This window comes from Scomber japonicus, chromosome 11 (genome assembly GCF_027409825.1).
Source record: "Scomber japonicus isolate fScoJap1 chromosome 11, fScoJap1.pri, whole genome shotgun sequence".
NCBI classification, from domain to species: Eukaryota; Metazoa; Chordata; class Actinopteri; order Scombriformes; family Scombridae; genus Scomber; species Scomber japonicus.
This window is the reverse complement of record NC_070588.1, coordinates 23,618,493-23,638,606: the sequence shown is the minus strand read 5'-3', so window position 1 is coordinate 23,638,606 and position 20,114 is coordinate 23,618,493. Positions and strand designations below refer to the sequence as shown.

Below are 20,114 nucleotides of genomic sequence, written 5' to 3'. Positions count from 1 at the left end.
ATATATTGATATCGGCAAAATGTTGTCAGATGTGCCGATATTGTTTTAAAGTTATATAGGCTGAATTTAATGTACTATATTTGATCCTTTTTCTTCATTCAAGTTTAATATATAGGCTACGTACACTTTTTTTTGTTATGTATATTTTTTGTTTAGCTAGTTAGTTATAATTAGTTTAGCTATGTATAATTATGTATAATTATTCAATTCTAAGTGAAGTTTACTGTCTCATTGCACTGATGTCATTTTATGCAATAAGGTTTATTGTTTCAAATGGTAAAATATCACGCCGCAATTACATAGCCTATAGCCTATTTGTCACAAGTATTTTTAAGGGATCATTGCAAAAAATGTTTTATTGGGTAATATGAGTGATATGTCGATATCAGAATAGTTTTACTTCTTAACATCGGTATCAGCTAGTCATCAGTACATCTTGAACCTTCTAAATCTGCTTTGATAATAATCCTTTACTTTATCTGATAAAACACATCATTTTGATCGATATACACTATATTTGCCTCCAACTCCCATCAGCCCCTGCGACGATTTCTCCGGAAGAAAACCTCCGCTTTTCCCTTTGCACTTCCTCTTTCCGTCTACGGAGTTTAGGTAGGACAGCTTCGATCTTATTCCCCTCACTAAATCTGCTTTATATCACGATTTTATTAAGTCATCCGATTTAAACTCATACTTTTAGACGTGCAGGAAATGTCTAAGAACATTTGTTACTGAGTATTTCAGCAGCTGATGTTAATATTGAAGCGTTTTTGTAGTTTGTTGAGCTCGGTGGTGACACGGCGCTTGTAACAGCAGTGTGAAGCGGCTAAAGGGCCTCAAACAGAGCATATGTGTGTAATGTGGGCCGCTGACACAAGCTACACAGACTTCAATTTGTCTTGAATTATCATATTTGACAGAAAGTTGATCTGTGACTTTACTGAAGTACCGAAACATTGATTAAAGTTGAGACAGTTACCGGCGGCTAGCCTGCTAACTAGCGATAGCCGACACACATTGGTTATTTATACCAGCGTTTACATTCATACATTTATTCTACTGTGATATGTAATCTGTAACGTGTATATCGTATTCTCAGACCTCTAGGTGTTGATAATGCCTTTCTTAGCGTTTACACTTAATATTTTCATTAGTGTTCGTACTTCATACATATATTTGAGTATTTATACCTTCACTGTTTACTCTATTTATATTCAATACTGTGTATTAATGGATTTATTTGCACTTTAGGTTAGATGCTAACTTGCATTGAGTTGTCTTAGCATTTGTATACTTTTCAATGACTGTAAAGTTAAGTTTAAATTGTTAGTTGTGATCTTGTGGATATGTTAAATCTGTCAAATAAGTTAGTTTTAGGCACAGACAGATTAAAACTTAAGATATCAGTCGCTAACTTAGTATGTGTTGTAGGACTTGGTCACTGTACACATGTCTACTCCGTAAGTAATATGAGAAATGATCCTGTGTTTCAGTTCACGATGGGACGTGTGATCAGGGGACAGAGAAAAGGTGCGGGCTCCGTGTTCAAAGCCCACGTCAAGCACAGAAAAGGTGCTGCTAAACTCCGTCACATCGACTTCGCTGAACGTCATGGTTACATCAAGGGGATTGTGAAGGTAAGTGGTGATTTTTGGGGAGCAGAGTTGAACATCCTTCTGGTTGTGGGGGTGAGCGTACATCATGACAGCAATGTTGTCCCTCTCTCAGGATATCATCCATGACCCCGGCCGTGGCGCCCCCCTGGCCAAAGTAGCCTTCCGTGACCCCTACCGCTTCAAGAAGAGGACAGAACTCTTCATCGCAGCTGAGGGCATCCACACTGGACAGTTCATCTACTGCGGCAAGAAGGGTAAGAGGCTGAAAGGAGGCTCAAGAGTTCTGTAATGTCATGGAATTCATATGTTTTTCCCAGACCAGAAACTGCACTTAAAGAATAAACATTATAAACAAATATAACTGCTAAAAACACAAGATAATGAAAAATATACTTCTCTAAACATATTAAAGTTTCAGAAATATAAAGGACTTAAATGAAGATACAAAAGGACACGAGTATAAAAACCTTTTGAAAATGGCAAAGTACTTTTCAGCATTTTTACTGACAGAAAATACACTTAAAGTCCATTGAGGATTCTTGTAGCATGGATTGGAGTTAGAATGAAATGAATTTTGGTTTCTCTCAGACCACAAAACAGAATTAAGCATTTTAAATGAATGTAACTACTAAAAACATAAGATAACTATAAATATACTAAATAGAAGTTTCAGAAACATAAAGGACACAAGTACACTAGATATAAAGACCTTTTGTGAAGTAGCAGCAAAAGTAAACATGAGGTAGTGCACTTAATCACAGTGAACCTCACAGTGCTGCAGCGTTAAAAACATAAAGAAAAGAGTTAAGATATATAAGGTTTTTAGGCCTTTAAAAAAAAGGGGGGGGGGGGCTCAGACGATCAAGCTGCTGTAAGATCTGAGGGTGCGGGTGGAGGTTTGTGGCATGATCAGTTGCTGTAGGTAAGGAGGCACGTGTCCGATAATGGATCTGTATATGAGTAGCTGGACTTTGTAAACAGCACAGCAGAACACCGTCTTTCTTCTGTTTACTTTGCGATCGTGAAGAAAGAATAAATAGTTGTACTGGGGTTGTGAAGTCTTGAGTGTTAAAACACCACTGTAAAAAGATAGATAAATGTATGGATAGATGGATATGCAATGGTACCATACAAATTGACACCTGGTGTGTGAGGGGTAGCTGTGGGGATTAGTTGGAAAATACCAGTGAATGACTTGTAAACTTATTTTACAGTTGAATGTTTAAACAGTAGCCTTAATTATTTAATGTGATGTTTCCAACCTAGTGAGACAACAGAAGTGACTTAGTAGGCTTAATCTAATGTTAGGCCGACATGTAAGATTGATGGCGCATAAGGTACAAAATAAAAGTACAAATGATGAACAGTTCAGAACTGCAAAGACCATCTGGGAACTTTAGAAATCTGGGTCAGGCCTGTTCATCCAAGCCATTGTAGGGATTTTAATTCATTGTTTACATCTTAGAGTCCCACCTGGATCTGAAATTGAGACCCCTTGACCTAGATTGGATGCATGTCTGCCTCAAAATGTTTATCTGCACACCTGATAAAACCTTTTAGTGTGCCAGACTACAAGAAGGGATGACATCAGACATATTAAAGCAGGTGGTTCATCATCTTGATAGAGATGTATTTAAGTTGTTAGCGGGCTCATTTAATTCAGATGGTGTCTGAAAATGATCTCACGCCAGCAGCTAACCATTTTTTTCCCATCTGGTTTCCCACAGCTCAGCTCAACATCGGCAATGTCCTGCCTGTTGGCACAATGCCCGAGGGAACCATCATCTGCTGTCTGGAGGAGAAGCCTGGTGACAGAGGCAAGCTGGCCCGCGCTTCAGGAAACTACGCCACAGTCATCTCCCACAACCCTGAGACCAGGAAGTCCAGAGTTAAGCTGCCCTCAGGCTCCAAGAAAGTGATCGCCTCTGCCAACAGAGCCGTCGTCGGTAAGGACCCCGACCACATTTCAGAACGAAATGTGAACTCAATGCCGCTGTGAGATGTGTCGTGTAGTGATGCATGGTTAATGTGGCGTTTTTGTGATTTGAACGCAAGAGCATGTTTTGACCAGCTCTGCTCTGATTGTTACAGGTGTGGTTGCTGGAGGTGGTCGTATTGACAAGCCTATCCTGAAGGCTGGTCGTGCCTACCACAAGTACAAGGCCAAGAGGAACTGCTGGCCACGTGTCCGTGGTGTGGCTATGAACGTAAGTGAACACCAAAGAATATGCTCTTCAATGGCAGCCGAGTAAAACCCGCAGATATTAATTAACAATCGTGAGACTTTATGCAGTGAGCATCCTACAGACTTCAGGTAGCTGTCAGCACAGGGTGGAGAATAACTGACAGTATTGAAAGATGAGATAGGTGACAGAGAGCGTGCAAATTAAATATTGATTGATATGTTGTGAATAGGTATGTCTGGGATTTGGCTTTTGTCATCAAGCAGCCTTACCCGTAGTGCCTGAAGTGCTCTCAGATCATAAGAGGATTAATTATGAAGGGCTTAAACTGTGTTATGAAGGATGAGGGAAGTGTGATGAGCCTCATTAATGAGACCCTTCAGGAGAAAGATGATGGGAGCGTTACTTTGTTCTCCACAGGTGATGAAGCTGAAGCAATGTTTTATAGTTTCTGCCTGGTTGCACACATGGTTAGGTTCTCTCCAACATATCTAACACACCTTACAGGAGTGTCCCACTGCAGCTCTTAAAAGAACCTGAGGATGTGTGGAGGTCTAGTGGCCTCATCTGAGCTTTTTTAAATTTACATGGTTTGATTCTGGTGTGAGGACCAGGTCCTGAGTCTACTTAACTTTTCCTAAGCAACTTTTACTTGTTTCTTAATCTGAAGCACTTTGTTGGGACCCTATTTTTTATGTATATGAAGTATTTTTGGTGATGGATTGTTGGGAGATAAGACTCATGTCTTGGAGGGTATTACACAATTGAGGGAAAGTATTGAACAAGAGTTGGAGGTAGGGTCTGACTGCAACTACATAACATTTAAAGTTCCTCAAACTAATCTTTTTTTCTCTCTCTGCAGCCTGTTGAGCATCCCTTCGGTGGTGGTAACCATCAGCATATTGGCAAACCCTCAACAATCAGGAGGGATGCACCTGCTGGTCGCAAGGTCGGTCTTATTGCTGCCCGTCGTACAGGCAGACTGCGCGGAACAAAGACCGTCCAGGAGAAGGAGAACTAAACGTGACTTTCTTGATAATAAAACCATGTTCCAAAAGAATCTGTTCATCTGCTTCATTTGTGGGTCATCACAGATCGGATGTGGGACAGATGATATGGTGGTAAAATTAAGTAGATGATGAATAACTTTAGGGTTAGGGTAGACACTTTAGACATCATGGTAGAAAAAGCACAGGTGTAAATATTCATCATAGTTTCATGTAGTCTTCAGTTTCACGGTCCTATTCATGCTGGTTTACTGGGACTCTTAAATAGACCTGAGTCATTATTAACATGCACGCTTTTCCTACCATGATGATGCTTTGAAAATGTTATGTCTGCCACTAACCCTAAATACCACGTACTGATATTTTACACTTTGAATATATAAAACATTTGCTTTTGGGTTTTACAGTTTTACTTACTTTATAAATATCTTTAGAAAAAGACAGGACTAATGGGTTAAATAGAAAACTAACATACAGCAAGTAACCCCTTACATCCAAGCTAAATGTACCATAAATGAAAATAACTGAAAAAATATCCCTGCAAGAAACTAGACCTTTATTTAGGTTACATTTAGTTGGTAAACCGACTCTGGCCACTGTGGAGGCGGTATGTTGTGGAGGTGAATGGTGTTACACAAGTATTTCTCTATACTTTCAAACTGATACAGAAATGACTTCCCTCTGCCTCATTAAACACACAGTACCTAAAAGTGCTTTTTCTATTTTTTTTGTCGACATGACAAAAAAAAAAAAACCTCTGCAGCAAAATACAGTTAACAATCAGGCTCCAAATTAACAATGAAGTTGAATCAGCACCCGTATGAAACAGTTAAAACAAAAACTTGAAAACGTTAAGGGACTTCTTGCACATTAATGTAATGATAGTCAATATAGGGTAATACATGGTTGACTGATTGCTTGTACACTAGAGGGAGCTAGTGTTACAGGAAAAGACTTCACTTGGTCATTTCACTCCCGAGTAACATGCATCCATTCACTGAACATCTGCAGGTAATAAACTGGTGCATTTGTTTGGACTTTGTGGTCAGCAGCTGTGAGCAGTTCATCATTTTTTAGAGAATGAAGAGGTGAAAAGTATCCAGTCTTTTCTCAAAAAAACAGCAAAATATGAGGACAAAAGTTGTGAAACAGTATAACACTCTAAAATTTTCTTGGGACCCCATGAGGTGAAGACCCCTCTGTGGAAATCACTGAAATATGATTAAAGAGTTTTAAGAGTAGCTCAAGACACACCGAGTTACTTATCAAACTGTACATGTCATGACTTCACACTCAGTGATACAGCACTGTGACATATCAGCTGGTGCAGATGTCAGTGCAGTTTTTCAACATACTACTGATTACACTGACATATCAGCTGGTGCAGATGTCAATGCAGGTTTTCAACATACTACTGATTATGCGTGTTGCTACCTTCTGGATGAATATTGGTGACACTGAGCAAGATAGTTCACAGTTTATATCCGACAAGTAAAAATGAGACACAGACAAGATTCCATGTTCTTTATTTGCTAAGGGCGCAATGCTTTTTTTTTTTGTTATATTTCTGTGCACAAAAAACCTCACAAAGTGAAAGTCCACATCGCGACTGTAGCTCCAGAATTCAACGTCACACCATGGCCAAAACAAAAGTCGGCAAAAAACAGGGCGCAGAACTCTGTACAGTCAATATCTTCTTTAAAAATAACACAAGGACAAAAATGTTCCTCTTAAATCAAATTCTATTTTTAGTGAAATACAACAAAATAAATTCTATAAAATAAGAGCAAAATATTTAAATATAATACGGTGGGCAGAATATTTTCATTTGCAGGAGTATTTGGTATGTTTTAGACAAAAAAAAAAAAAAAAAGAAAGAAAAAAAAAAGAAAAGAAATTAAAAAAAAAAAAAATACACGCATTCAAGTTACCAATTAAATACAGTATTTACTGATGTTTACCTTTTACTCCTACAGAATTACAAGTTAGCTCAAGTTGCAACATGACTAACCAGCTGGTACAACCCTGCTGTGGAACCTGGTCTCCATGGAGCTGGATGGTGAGGGTCTCGCTGCTGCTCGGGATCTGTCGCTTCATCCCGAGCAGGAGCAGCCGCACACCCTGACCTGGCTCCATGGCAGACAGGGAGCCGTCGGGCAACAAGTCTGTCTAAGACTAGGCTCTATTGAAGAGACAGAAGCAAACCACACAGTCTATTATACACCAGATAGCCCAGTGCAGCTATTCTGTTGCATATGTGTTTCATTTTTCAGAATTCCTATAGATGAAAAGCTAAGCTGTCTAATCCCACCAAAAACTGACTGCCAAATGTGAAGTTGGAGGATTATATGTGCAATTGAAAAGCCACTTATTCATACATTGGTTCAAAATATTGCCCTCATTGTAGATAGGGTAGATGAGTAGAAAATAACAATAAAATAAAATAAACCAAACACCCCCCCCCCCCCAAAAAAAAAACAAAAAAAACCTTAGGGTAACACCCCTCTGGAGATGTGGATTAAGAACAGCTTCAGGTTGTTATGATCACAAGTCTTCCCTTGGGCTACACTATTCTGGTGAGAAGCCATGCTAAATGTTACAGCATATTAACTAGAGCTTCAAAAAGGATTGAAGTAATTACCAGAACAAATAAAACGAAAACAAAAAAAAAGAAAAAAAAAAAAAAACAAAAGAAAGAAAAGAAAAAGAAAAGAAAGGCAATGAGTATCAGAACAATGTTGCATCACTGCTTTTTCACATCAACCAAACACCGTAAAAGTCCACCCAACCATTCCATATCTCACACTAAAACCAACCACAGCTTGTGAGTTGATCTGGCATGGGTCATAAGGTTGCCAAGGAGCTTAAGAATAATATAATTATGATAATAACAATGCGTCCTTCTACAGTTGAATGACCAGTAACCGTCCGATGGTAGAACAAACTTTACTGCTGAGCATGGGTGATAAAAGAAAGAGGAGTTGTTGTCTTCTTACAGTTTTTTTTGGGCATTTTTCTTATTTATAATATCCATTTTGTTTTCCATAATATCTGCAACATCTCCCAACAGCAAACCACACAGAGTTATGCTACTGGGGGATCTGAACAGTCAAAAACATTAACATACTATGTACACCTTTTTGTCGTGTAGACAAGCGCATCAGCATCGTCAGCTCTGGGTACATTTTGTTTTTCTTTATTAGAACTCTTATCCACTCCCTCGCCTCTGCAGCCGCCAGCAGGCCCCCCCCTCCCCGGTCAGGCAGCCCCAGGACAGGGGAGAGCGCCTCCCTGCAGGCTGACGGGAGAGAGAAGTGGCCTGGAGAGGGGATGGGAGGCCTGGCTCTGCCCTGCCCTGGGGCCAGAGAGAGTGAGAGAGAGTGAGAGAGAGAGGCCCAACGAGGAGCTCTGTTGACCGGAGGATGAGAGGAGGGAGAGCGGGACGATGGAGGCTCGAGGCACAGCAGAGGGGGAGGGGATGTTACTCCTTAGGCGGGGCAGGCGCTGGGGTAGAGGTGGGGGCGGGGGCGACCTCCTCGGTGCTCTCCCAGTTCTCTTGTGCTCGCGGGCCCGGGCCGGGAGTAGGACCAGGGGCTGGGGTGGGGGTCTGGGTCTGGGTCTGGGTCTGGGTAGGGCCTGGAGTCGGGGCAGAGGCAGGACCAGGACGCTGGGGGTTGTTCATGTGCTGAGCAGCAGGCCCGGTGTACGGCTGCCCATGGGGGTGGTTGTTCTGTTTGGGAAGAGACGTGGACAAAAAAAATCATTAGGCAGTGCCGACAAGAAAGCCAGTGACAACATCGTCAAACTTAAAGGTGATCATTTTAAAGCAACAGCTATTAATCAAATCTAAAAGTACAAAAAAAATTCCTCCTGAGTAGTTGATGGGGACGCTCTGATGATACCTGCTGAAACTGGGTGGTTCCAGGAGAATGTGGGTACAGAGAGGTGTCCTCAGGTGGGGAGGAGTCTTGATCATCAGGTGCTTCCTGTTCATCTGGCTCCTAACATGTCAGAGAAATGTTATTTGTCACTAATTAAATTCAACATTCAAATTCAAAAAGTATTATTTAGACTATATAAACATAGTGGAATTTGCTTATTTATTTGAACAGAACTGGGTAAGAGTCTGAGCTTTGGCAATTCAGTGTAACGCAGCATGTAGGCTGCATGAGAAAGTCATATCTCCAACTGTGTTACAGTATGTAAGTAAATGAGGTTTAACTGAGACTTAATTAAATGTGTGGGTGGATTTTACACCTGAGAGCATCTTCTTAGCAGGAGAGCTGCTGCTAATACTTTAGAAACTGAAGCTGCATGTGAACTTCTCTACTGCAGAGGTTATTTCAAACACTAGTTATAATTTATATTTTCTTATGCAATTTGTTGAAAGTAGATTATTGTATTTATCTTCTATGAGTGAGACAAAGTTAAGTGCACAGGATATTCTGTATAACATATTACACATTACAACATGATTTCAAATCATCAATAGATAAAAAGCATCACCTGTCAGGCCATTAACACAAATCTGTATCTGTATGTGACGCTAATGTCATCACACAGGCCATCTTCATGTTGTTTTAGCTCAGATCAGTTTAATTCTGGCTATTATATAATATCTTCACAGTATCTGAACTAACATGTTTGTTTTTAACTATTACCGATTTTGGAAAAATTGCATGTACTTCATTTCAAATGTCTACTAACTGTGTCACTAACAACTTTATATAAGCTTCTAAAAACAGCATTTTACCTACAATAGCAAAACAGAGAACAAAGCTCTTTGTTAATGAAGCCTTAATACTGTAACTACTGCTCAATGCTGGAGTATAGCTGTGACTAAGAGATTCAATTAGATGCAGGTGGCTGTTTGAGTTGGGAAGGAAGCAAAAAAAAAATTGGCATGGGTTGTTAAAGAAGCGCTAGACTGAGATGGAAGACTGGCTGTGTGAGTGCTGTTGCTTTGGCAAATCACTGAGACTGGGCAGCAGGACAGGACGAGAACAAAGATAACAAAGATCTGTTCACTGTGTGCAGCTGCGTTACATGATTTCTCATGCCAGTTACACTATAGAGCCTCTCACATGTCAGTCTACCTTTCCTTTTACTATACCGCTAGATAGCAGGATGGAGGATGACAATTTTACTTACTATACTTACATACATAGCATTAGCTTCTATGTAGTTTGAGAGTCAACATACTTTTTTTAAATATAGGAGAACAATGATATACATGTGCGGACAAGTCAAAGTGTTAATAATGTTTTTTTAAAAATGCTCATTTTAGTGAATCATTGTCAGTTTGTGTAAACACAGCTTTACTCTATCCTTCTGCACTTAACTGTTTAAATAACATTTGTGTCACAAATACATACAAAGAGTCCAAAAAAGAAATTAGAGCAAAAGTAGACTAATTGGGATCAAGCATGTAGCCTAAACAAGACTGTTTCTAGCATTGGCCACTGATGACTATCCAGGCTGCACATTATGCAGCTGTATCTAAAGTGTTGATTGTGTTGGAGGCCTTGCCATTGGCCGACTGTTCATTGCTTCTCTGCTGATTCTGTAATTGATTTATTTTATTTCCTTCCTTTATGTCGTGGTGCCTGGAATACTGACCTTCCCTGGGCTTCCCTGAGTACACTTGAGCTGTGTATGAAATATTACAGGAGAAGTGTGTCATTTGACTGGATTTTTCAACATAAACAAATACAAGTAACTTCTTTTTTTTTTTAGTGAAAACACAAGATTACATATGCATACATTGCACACTGCAGCCATGAATCAATACAAAGCCAATTCACCTTAAAGAAAGTAAATAAAACTTTGTATGGGTAATTCTGTGGAGATTGGCAACAGGTTTTCCAAAATGATTAGAAAACTGGCACTGCTAGCATATGATCATATTAAATTAATCAAACATTACAATTAAATCTTCTTGGAAACACAAATAATAAGTCCATATCCTTCCCTCTGGCTTAAATAATGTGTGATTAAATTTTTCTACAAAATGTCAGAGAAGTCATCATTTGATCTTATTTGTCATGCTGGCTATGTTACGGCATTCAGTGGTTGAAGCTCCTCTGTGTGATTTTTCTGTTACCTTCACCACTGTACACCATTAGTAATGTGTTGCCTTAGCACCCACAGCCGTCTACATGTTTTGGTGTGGTGTCTCTTGGTAAAATTTTAATTTATGTGGCCTTCTTGATTCTATTTCTATATAAACAGAAACGACCGTCCTGGTGTTTGACTTAATCAAAAAATTCAGATAAATGTTCAGAAATTCTGATGGGTGTTACTATAAGTTCATATATCTAAACTATATATGTATACATAACATATATAGTTTATGGTGTGGCTACCTGAGTACCAAGAGATCACATTTATGTAAAAACAAGGCAAAAGTGTGCTTTTGTATGTTAAGAGAAGAATTTTCAAAGTATTTACCTCCTCAGGACAAAGTTCACAGGCCTTGGCGAGTGTCATACGTGCACTGTGTGAACGCTCGAGGAAATAGCCGTTGGAGGTTTCGTTGCTCTGAACCGGAGGAGACCAGTTGTTGTAGGTGTACTGAGGGTTCCCTGTATATGGCCTCCTCTCTAGCTCGTCTCCGAGCCACTCCACGGCCCACGTCCACTTTCGTTTCAGATCGCCATTACTCTGTGTGCACACAAACAACAAAAGGCTTCACTTCATGTATTTGTAATGAATTTGTGAACTAAGTTAGCAATTGTTTGGTTCAGTCTGCAACCAGGAGAGAGACAGAAACTATGGACATAAAATAAACTTCATTGCAGAAAAGAAATTCTCTTCAACAGGGAGAAGTAACTAGGTCAGACAACAGGTGAACTACATTTAGCATGCACATGTGTTTCTTCTTATTTGGCACAGTGGTTCCTCATTTTCAAATCACAAACAGGACACTGACTTCCTACATGTCTGATATGAGACAACAGGAGAGAGAGAGAGCGCGAGAGACCTTCAACTGTGAGTATGCATACCTGTAGGATCTGGTAGGCCACAGAGCAGTTGCTAAATAGGGCCACCATGCACTTGATACATTGGTAGGCTCGTTTCTGATAGTGGTTCTTGGAGCGCTGAATGGTGTCAAAAAGCCCGTCTCTGTCATCAGGAATGCCCTTCAGCACATTGTGGATCCTACACGACCAAACAAGGAGAGTAGAAATTTAAATGATGATCACACGACAGTGCAAAAACCACGATTTACACACTGACCCATCAGTCTGACCTGTGTGTCTGCCAGGAGTCCTCAATGAGCAGGATCTGTAGCAGCAAGTCCAGGTAAGGCCTCAGCTCGTATGTGTAGGAGTACGCCACCTTCACACAGACAAACACATTCACACGTTACAGACTCATAGGAGTAGTCCTCCCACAGATATTTGGGGTGCCCAGGTGATGATGTTCATTTACCTGCCAGAGCAGCTCGCTGAGCACGGTGGAGGAGAACTGAGGGTTCTCCCAGCAGCTGAAGCGAAGCAGCTTTACGGTCTCTTCAGAGTTGCTGCAGTCCTCGATGATCTTCTTCACGTAGCTGGTCCTCACAAACAGAATCTCTGCCACCAGCTGCTGCACAGGCATCACTGGAGCTGTCAGGTTGGTGTCGCCATAGGGGTTAGGGAGAGGAGGGTTACCTGTAGGGGGTAGAGAAGAAGACCAATATGTGAGTAAATGTAATCTGAAACACATGTAGTTATTTGGTTAAAACATACATATTTTCTTTGAACAGTGTCTTTCATTCTTTATCTCTGAAAGCCCTCAGCTCCGAGCTCTGCCTACATGGCACGAAGGCTCAGAGTGGCTGCTTTTGTCAGTCACCAGATCCTGAGCAAGGATGAAAATCCTCATTGGGCTTCACGAGTTCTGCCTCCAACCAGCTGGGTTCATATCAAAGTTTGTACACTCACCATTGATAGAGGACTGCATGCGTGTGGAGACGTCACAGCAGCGCACCAGCTGGGAGACGACAGTGTAGAGCTTTCCCAGCTCAGCGTACTGGTACTTTATGGGAGGGCCGGGACCCTCATCCAGAGCGACCAACATGAATGTGGCAGGGACATTCAGCTTCAACAGCTGAGTCTTTTCTGCCAGGCCTTTGCAGGGAAAAATAAGTGGGTCGAGAAAAAAAAAAAAAAAGAAGAATAAAACAGTTTAGGAATAACACCAATTTTATTTTTTTTTAATATCTTGTATGAATATTGCCTGTTCAATCTTAAAAAGTCACACTGAAGGAGCAGATGTACATGACAGGTAGATGATTGCTGTGTGCTCCTTACCCAGATTGGCATACATGACAAAGAGGTTGAAGTACTGCTGCAGGTGACGGCCGTGTTCAGAAACCTCTCTTCTGAGCAGGTTGAGTACAGCTCTCAACAGGTGGTCACTTAGACTGAGGTTATCACAGCCCTGATACACAAACATGGAAAACAGACACAGGATAAGTAACCTCTCAGGGATCACTTCTGATATCCATTGTCTCAGTAATTTGTATCACACGTTTATCAAAATGGGTCCAATTCAAAGCTAATTGCCCCTAGAGTGTGGCTTGAGACTGACACAAACCTGAGTAGAGGGTCCGGGTGAGGCGGTAGGGGAGGGGCATGGGCCGTCTTGCAGGGAGAAGTGAGCGATGAAGACGATGAGCTTGGCAAACGCGCCCCGCACCTCAGCACTCGGGCACTCAAGCAGGTACTCAGAGAACCGGTTAGGATAAGCGAACAGAACGTTGTGTGCAAACCAATAGCGTACATTCTTACTGTGTCTCAGCAGGATGCAGAGGGCGTCATACCTAGAAGAGAGATGGAGGATAGTTATAGAGAAGGATTAAAACAGAGAGGAAGAGAGAAAGTGAGCCAAAACAAAAACACTGCGGCAGATGGAGCTTACCAGTCACTGGCAGGACCCCGTACTACTTTCTTGGTGTGAAAACCTGTGCTGAAGAGGAACCTAGCAGCCAGCTGAGCACTTATCATAGCAATCTCCTCTGCCTCTGGCAGAAGATGGTCTTGTCCTGATAAAAAGAGAGCAACAATTAGCAAAAAATACCTTCTAAGTCATTTCCATGAGGTCTTCTTTATCACTCTAATGTAAGCTGACAAAAACCTTTAACACTACAGACAGGGGTTAATGTGAAAGGACAGTGACACATTTCCTTTGTTTGGGTTATGTACTCCAGTATATATGGGACACACACACACAAACAAAAAAAACACTACTACAAAAGGTTATATTGCACATGTTTACGGTGTTCATCCAATTTTGTCACCTAAAATTTGGGTACCATTTAATAAAAAGGTCAACAATCCTTCAACAGAAGTAAACATCCTAAAGCTGTAAATGGATGTCACGGAAAGTCATTTAAATCTAAATCTACTGTTGGATTACACAGCCAACACTAAACACCAAATATGTGACTGTCCAACTTCTTTTAGACTGACCTTTCTTTTATCACATATTATTTCAAGTAGTGAGGTTAAAGATACTAAACATCAGAAAGTCATAGAGTAAGAAAGACAAATAATATAGCAATAGGGAATGGACAGCAGTGTTGAGGCTGAGAGAAAGCTAAATACGTCCCCTGATCTATTGAATCACACATCCAAACCCCATACTGGATCAGCAGGTTGATCATCACAGTCTAATAATACGTCTGTTTTTTAAACCCCTTCACAGCTACTGAAAAGGATTCAGACAGCAATAAATTTCTATTAACTTGACACAAGGCATTGTGTAGAAAATAAGACCTTAGACTATATATCCTTGAAGCTGTGACTCATTCTGAAATCAATGACCGACCGACCGCCCTCAAACATTTATTTCCTGTGAAACATTGTGGGGCTCTAGTTGCATTAATTATGTATTGCAGAGGCAGCGCAGCTCTCGGCAGCTTGCACTTAACGTTACAGTCCAACAATTCTTTCCACAGGGATGTTGTATATTAGCATTACTTTGAAATGTAATTTTTTTTTTTTTTTTTTTTTTAGACATCTGAGTCTGAGATCAGTGATAAAATTATTATGGCAGCTTATATCTGTAAGAGGGAAGCTTTGAAATCCACAGTAGAGATATAAGGAAGAAATCATCACTGTGCAAAAGATCAAAGGGGCCCTTTGGGGGTATTGAATAGCAGTGTCATCACTGGAGCGGTGACGTGAACCTATAACCGATTCACATGCCTCACATTTTGTCACTCCCACAATCTTGCACATACACATTTAGTGTATGTGTTAATGTCAACCATCCATAATCAGGTATAATGTATTTTCCTGAAAAATGTAGTGTCACACAGACTGATGCATACCTGGAGGAGGGTTTAAATAGACACTGTTACAGGTCAGAAGTTTCTTAATGAACTGGAAATATTCCAGGCTGTATTGCATTCGGTTGTGCATGAATTGGACGTTCTGCTTGCGGACGCTGCACTCGATGACACCAGGCATCTTGACTTGATGCGGCTTGGTGGAGGAGATGGTCAACTCCGTGATGTATTTGACAAGCTCGCTGTCCTTGTCTAGTGAGTCCATACGCTCATAGAACAGGATGTAGGCGTTCCACCAGCGCTTCTGCCTCCGGTACGACATGCGTTTCATCATATGATCGAACACTTCGCCCATGTATTCCCCACCGAAGCACTGGTTCTTCATCTCCTCCTCATCGTCCATCTTGCACTCAGTCACGTCGCCATCATCAAACTTATACCAGCGGTTTTTCTCGCCATCGCCCCCGTTCCTTTGGATTATGTAGGAGTAGTAGTGTCCGCCGCTGGCCTGGCCGGAGTGGACCAGCACCCCCACCAGACGGTACTTGGAGCTGCCTGGAGGCGTGGGTTCCGAGGGCTCGTTCTGTTGAATCACCTGGTTCTCCGGGTTGACGTCGTCCCCTTCTAGCTTGGCCACTCCTGCTACCGTGTACGGCTCCATGTCCAGCTCCCTAGGGAATTCAAAGTAGTCATTGAACTTGATGGCACACTCCCTCTCCCAGTCGTAGTCAAAGCGCTTCAGCTGGATGGCCAGGACAGGCGGTAGCTTCTTAATCAGCAGGCGCTTCACTGTGTCCACCTAACAAGGAGAGAAATCAGAGAAAGAGGGAGATACTTTTTTAATAAACCATGGAACAGCCGTTTAGCCTGTCCTGTCTATTTTGTTTTATAAGCATCACATAGTAGCACTAACTGACGACCAGGCGTGTGCTCATTCTCACCTTCTTATTACACTTCTCACAGTGATAGGCGTTGGCTCCCTCCAGCAGATCTCCTTTAACATATTGCTCCATGGAGTCCAACAGGTTCTGGTGGTTTCTGATGTCTACATTGAGCGTTGTGAACGATTCCTCACATTCATATCTGAAAATACAAACTTTGTTTTGGTAAGAGGACCCAAGACAGTCTTTCTGAAACATATAAAATATTCCCAGGAACAACGCACAAGAAAATGGACTGTGCTCACCTATGGGGGCATCCCTGACAGATCTTCTGGTCAGCAAAGGAGCCTCCCAGCACCTTGCTGAGCATGGCGGGGTGGCCCAGGGCTTTCAGAGCTTCATCCAGACTGTCCACCAAAGAGTTGAAAAACTCCAAAGCATCATGTTGCTCCCTCAAGTTCACTGGCTCACCCCATAACCTACAAAGCAGACGGAAGACAATTTAGATATTGACACTTCAACAGACAAAGCACAGAGACATTAAAATGAGTGAGACTCTCACATACCTGAACTGTTTCCAGAATCCCCGGGGGACATAGTACTGCAGTCTGGATGCAGCCAGGTGGCCAAAGATGACCTGTAGGTGACGCAGTACCCCAATGTTGTACTCTTTCCTGTCCTCTGACTTACTGGAGGGCTTATCATCAAACTGGTGGTGATAGCTGAACACCTCATCACGCGGATCCACGTTACTCTGTGGAGGCAAAATATTGAAAACAACATAAACAAAACCACATGTCAAACTAATGTTTATTACTTTGCGGTGATCAGATGATGTGCATAAATTATTGTCTGGAACAATTTCTTCTGTAATTAGGATGCCCTCAGCTCCAAGATCAGCCTATGTGGCCTACAAGCCTGGAGTTGGCATTTTGTCAGTCACTGAACGCTGAGAAAGGATGAAAATCTTCATGGGGCAAAAGCTTTATTGCAATCACAAACTCTTGCAGTACCTCATTCTCCTGCTTCTCATCCCCTGACATGTCATCATCCACGTCAGTGCCTGTGCCCTCGATGGCCAGGATGCCATTGCGGATCGGAGGGATCATGTACAGCTGCTGAATGACTGAGTTCATATAACAGGTGGCCCCAGCATTCTTCAGACCTACAAAGCCTTTGTTGGGCCGTGGGCCCACTGGAGGCAAGTACTCCCACTCTGTCAGTGTTTCACAACCTGAGGGGAAAGAGAAGGAACTCTCATGCATGCTGAAACGTACAAATTGATAAGTAGGGTGCATCTGTAAAAGGGTCTTCCTACCTAAGTAGTACATGTCAGTTAGAGTGTCGACTATTTGTTTGAGGTTGCGGACGCAGCCGACAGCCAGAGCCACCAGGAGCTCAAAGCCAGCGTTGATGGAAGCAGGGGTGCTGCACACTGGGATGGCCTGCTCTGTGGGGAACTCCCCACTCTTCATGTACTGCAGGTAAACATTAGATGCTGGGAAGATGAAGTCGTCGATCAGCTCCTGACAAGAGAGAAAAAGATAGCACAGGTAAGATGATAAGAAGAGAATTAGCAGAAGTAATACATCTTCCCAACTGTTTGGGGTGTCATCTGCCTGTTGTACCTTAATGAGGTTAGCTCCTCCCTTCTCACAGCCAATGTAATACTTCTTCTCTGGTGTCTGGAAAGCGAGAAGCTCCTTAGTGACCCCGAGATGGCCCTCCAGGATGGTCTCCTCCACACCAGTCTCCCCTGTCCTCTTTACTTCATCCTAAAGAAATTATTGTATTGTTTATTATAGATTATGTACCATCAACTCTTGACCACACGCAACTTTGAGGGTCAAACAATGGATAAACTCACACTGGGGACATAATATAAACATACTGTCTGAAATAATAAAAGACTGTGGTGAACAAAGCTGTTTTACCCTTATCCGTTTCAGCCAGTCAATCTCGTTGTTGAGCAGCACCTCAGCGTTTGGCAGGTTGATGTTGCTGTTGTAGGCATAGTGCAGAAGATGTCTGAGCAAAGTGAAATAGTCCCCAGCGTGTTTGGCTCGCTCCTTGGCTGTACTCTGGACATGAAAATAGAAATTTAGGTAAATTAGCAGCAGTTTTACACATGATTGTGTTTATAGCACTGTGGTGATACAGTTTTACAATCCAGCAAAAACTGGGAGTGTAAAATAAGAAGAGACTTTATATATAGGCTATATACATATATAGCTACTCACCCCCAACACGGTGAAGAGGAGGGTGATAAAGAAGAGGAGGGGTCGATGGCCCATACAGCACCTGGTTGCCATCAGGAAAAATTGTTCCTGGGCCATCTGACGCACAGATCTGTTAAAGACAGGTTCAACGTCAGCAACGTGATATTATCAGACAGTTCAGCTAGTTGAAACAGTTCATTGTGGACTTACTTGCTGTGGCAGTGTAGCAGCAAGTCTATGATGAAGGTCTGCCAAGCCTTCTCTTTACTAAGTGTGTCCAGAGCCGTGGGCATGAGGGCGAAGCACAATGTCATCACTTCAAGGGCCTCGCAACACACCTGCTCATCTTCCCCATCTGGCTCCTTTGCTGCATTTGTCTAATGAGAGATAGAGAGAGAGAGATACAAAAATATTACTCAGAAATATATTTGGCTTTTCACTTTTCAAACTGATGATTCTGGTCAAAAGCTCAAGACTTTTAGAGACTAAGCTTTTGCTGTCCTGCCCTCAACAATCTGCATGACGGTCACCAAAATGTGCGCAAGTCATTGCCATCGTAATATTTTCGACAATTGTAAACATTCAACAACTAAAACAAAACAATTCACAAACAAATCACTAAATATTTACCTTTTCATATATTTTGCTGATTTCTTCATTAGAACTGAAGACGAGCTGCACTGTGCCACAGCCTGAAGCCCACACTATTTTCTGTACCGCTCGGATCACACAAATGTCAGGGATGTACTTAGATGCCTGGAAGAAATTCTGGTAAAAAACATTGTTCCATAAAAGCCATTATTACAGAAACTAACAGTAAAAGAGATTTTCTTAAATGCTACTTTTATTTAACAAATGTTAAACAAATGTTTAAAGTCCTCCTCTCTCATCTCTATACGCAAACATCTACATATGATTTAGGCATTTCCTTTTGTTACCAGATGTCCGCTTAGACATTTACAGATAATTTGTGCCTTTAAAAATTAAGTATTAAAATCCATTATCATTATTAGTGCAAGGTGTCCTAATCTTTAAAATCTCTGCAAAATGTATTCTCTTAAATTTTCCCAATTACCTCATCAGAAATCTGCTGAGCCAGGCGGATGGCTACGTTGCGCAGCATGCATTCTGAGGCAGGGTTGGGGATGTTTTGCAGGGCACTCTGGAGGACCAGGGCCTGGTCATGAGTGGCCTGATTAATCTGTAGACAAGGTGAGACAGGTGGTGGGGTTATGGAGAAAGATGAAGACATGTCAGTAAAAATAAATCAGTTAGCTGGGGAACCAGTTTTGAAAGTATGCCCTTGTGTGAGTTATGAATGTGGCCTAACCGGTGAAACAGGTATATTTCCCTCAGCGTTGGGCTGGCAGGCCTCAGCCACAGCCTTAACATGCCCAAAGCCTACAGCAGTAAGGAGGAGTTTGGCAATCTTCAGCGCGTTGAGGTAAGCTCCACGACGTGTCTCCATGTCTGCTGATGGCAGGAAGTTGTTCCTAGTGAGCATGCTCAACACCAAGGGCAGGCCTCCGCTCTTCAGGAAGTTGTACTGGAAGTCGCTTGCATCCTCACCCAGAGTGGCACTGGCTGGCATCAGCAATGCATACACAACCTGGAACGTTGGCAAGAATAGTGTAAACCATCTTACTGATCAACAGACATGAGATAGAAACCACTGGCTTGTCTCACACAGCAAGATAAGCAAATGGAGGCGCCTCAACTGCGGAACGTGGTTTCCAAATTTTATTCACTGTAGTTGAACTTCATGAGACAGGCCACATGTCTTTACGCCATACTGTAAGTGCTAATAGAGTTGTATCACCAATCAACATTAGGGTCTTTAAACAGTGTTTGTCTGCAAATGACAGGTGGTCCACCTCCTCTAACTACATGAAAAATATGACTATAACCATGTTGATGAATAGTGTTGCA

General features: G+C 41.8%; 2 protein-coding genes across 6 annotated transcripts in view; one reads left to right on the top strand and one right to left on the bottom strand.

Moving 5' to 3' along the window:
* Window positions 1–556: 556 nt before the first annotated feature.
* Window positions 557–4,859, top strand: rpl8 (ribosomal protein L8). Its single transcript, XM_053328588.1, has 6 exons — window positions 557–612; window positions 1,494–1,637; window positions 1,729–1,870; window positions 3,344–3,562; window positions 3,708–3,823; window positions 4,662–4,859. The coding sequence occupies exons 2-6, from the start codon at window positions 1,500–1,502 to the stop codon at window positions 4,818–4,820; spliced, it is 774 nt and encodes a 257-aa protein (XP_053184563.1). The 5' UTR covers window positions 557–612; window positions 1,494–1,499; the 3' UTR covers window positions 4,821–4,859.
* Window positions 4,860–7,258: 2,399 nt separating this feature from the next.
* The window catches only part of usp9 (ubiquitin specific peptidase 9), a 39,700-nt gene continuing 26,844 nt past the window's right edge, over window positions 7,259–20,114 (bottom strand). For 2 of the 5 annotated variants that reach the window (XM_053328165.1, XM_053328167.1), the window contains 24 exons: window positions 19,516–19,794; window positions 19,261–19,386; window positions 18,816–18,953; window positions 18,396–18,562; window positions 18,207–18,315; window positions 17,901–18,047; window positions 17,595–17,741; window positions 17,285–17,492; window positions 16,980–17,200; window positions 16,533–16,720; window positions 16,272–16,445; window positions 16,027–16,168; window positions 15,128–15,884; window positions 13,714–13,837; window positions 13,390–13,615; window positions 13,104–13,233; window positions 12,735–12,920; window positions 12,241–12,461; window positions 12,059–12,147; window positions 11,811–11,967; window positions 11,257–11,469; window positions 10,426–10,455; window positions 8,709–8,807; window positions 7,259–8,536 (listed from right to left, as the gene is read on the bottom strand). In XM_053328165.1, the coding sequence (XP_053184140.1) occupies window positions 8,288–8,536; window positions 8,709–8,807; window positions 10,426–10,455; window positions 11,257–11,469; window positions 11,811–11,967; window positions 12,059–12,147; window positions 12,241–12,461; window positions 12,735–12,920; window positions 13,104–13,233; window positions 13,390–13,615; window positions 13,714–13,837; window positions 15,128–15,884; window positions 16,027–16,168; window positions 16,272–16,445; window positions 16,533–16,720; window positions 16,980–17,200; window positions 17,285–17,492; window positions 17,595–17,741; window positions 17,901–18,047; window positions 18,207–18,315; window positions 18,396–18,562; window positions 18,816–18,953; window positions 19,261–19,386; window positions 19,516–19,794 (4,527 nt within the window). In that variant the 3' untranslated portion in view covers window positions 7,259–8,287. The remainder of the gene's footprint in view (window positions 8,537–8,708; window positions 8,808–10,425; window positions 10,456–11,256; window positions 11,470–11,810; window positions 11,968–12,058; window positions 12,148–12,240; window positions 12,462–12,734; window positions 12,921–13,103; window positions 13,234–13,389; window positions 13,616–13,713; window positions 13,838–15,127; window positions 15,885–16,026; window positions 16,169–16,271; window positions 16,446–16,532; window positions 16,721–16,979; window positions 17,201–17,284; window positions 17,493–17,594; window positions 17,742–17,900; window positions 18,048–18,206; window positions 18,316–18,395; window positions 18,563–18,815; window positions 18,954–19,260; window positions 19,387–19,515; window positions 19,795–20,114) is intronic. The other 3 variants (XM_053328168.1, XM_053328169.1, XM_053328166.1) reach the window with 2 other exon arrangements.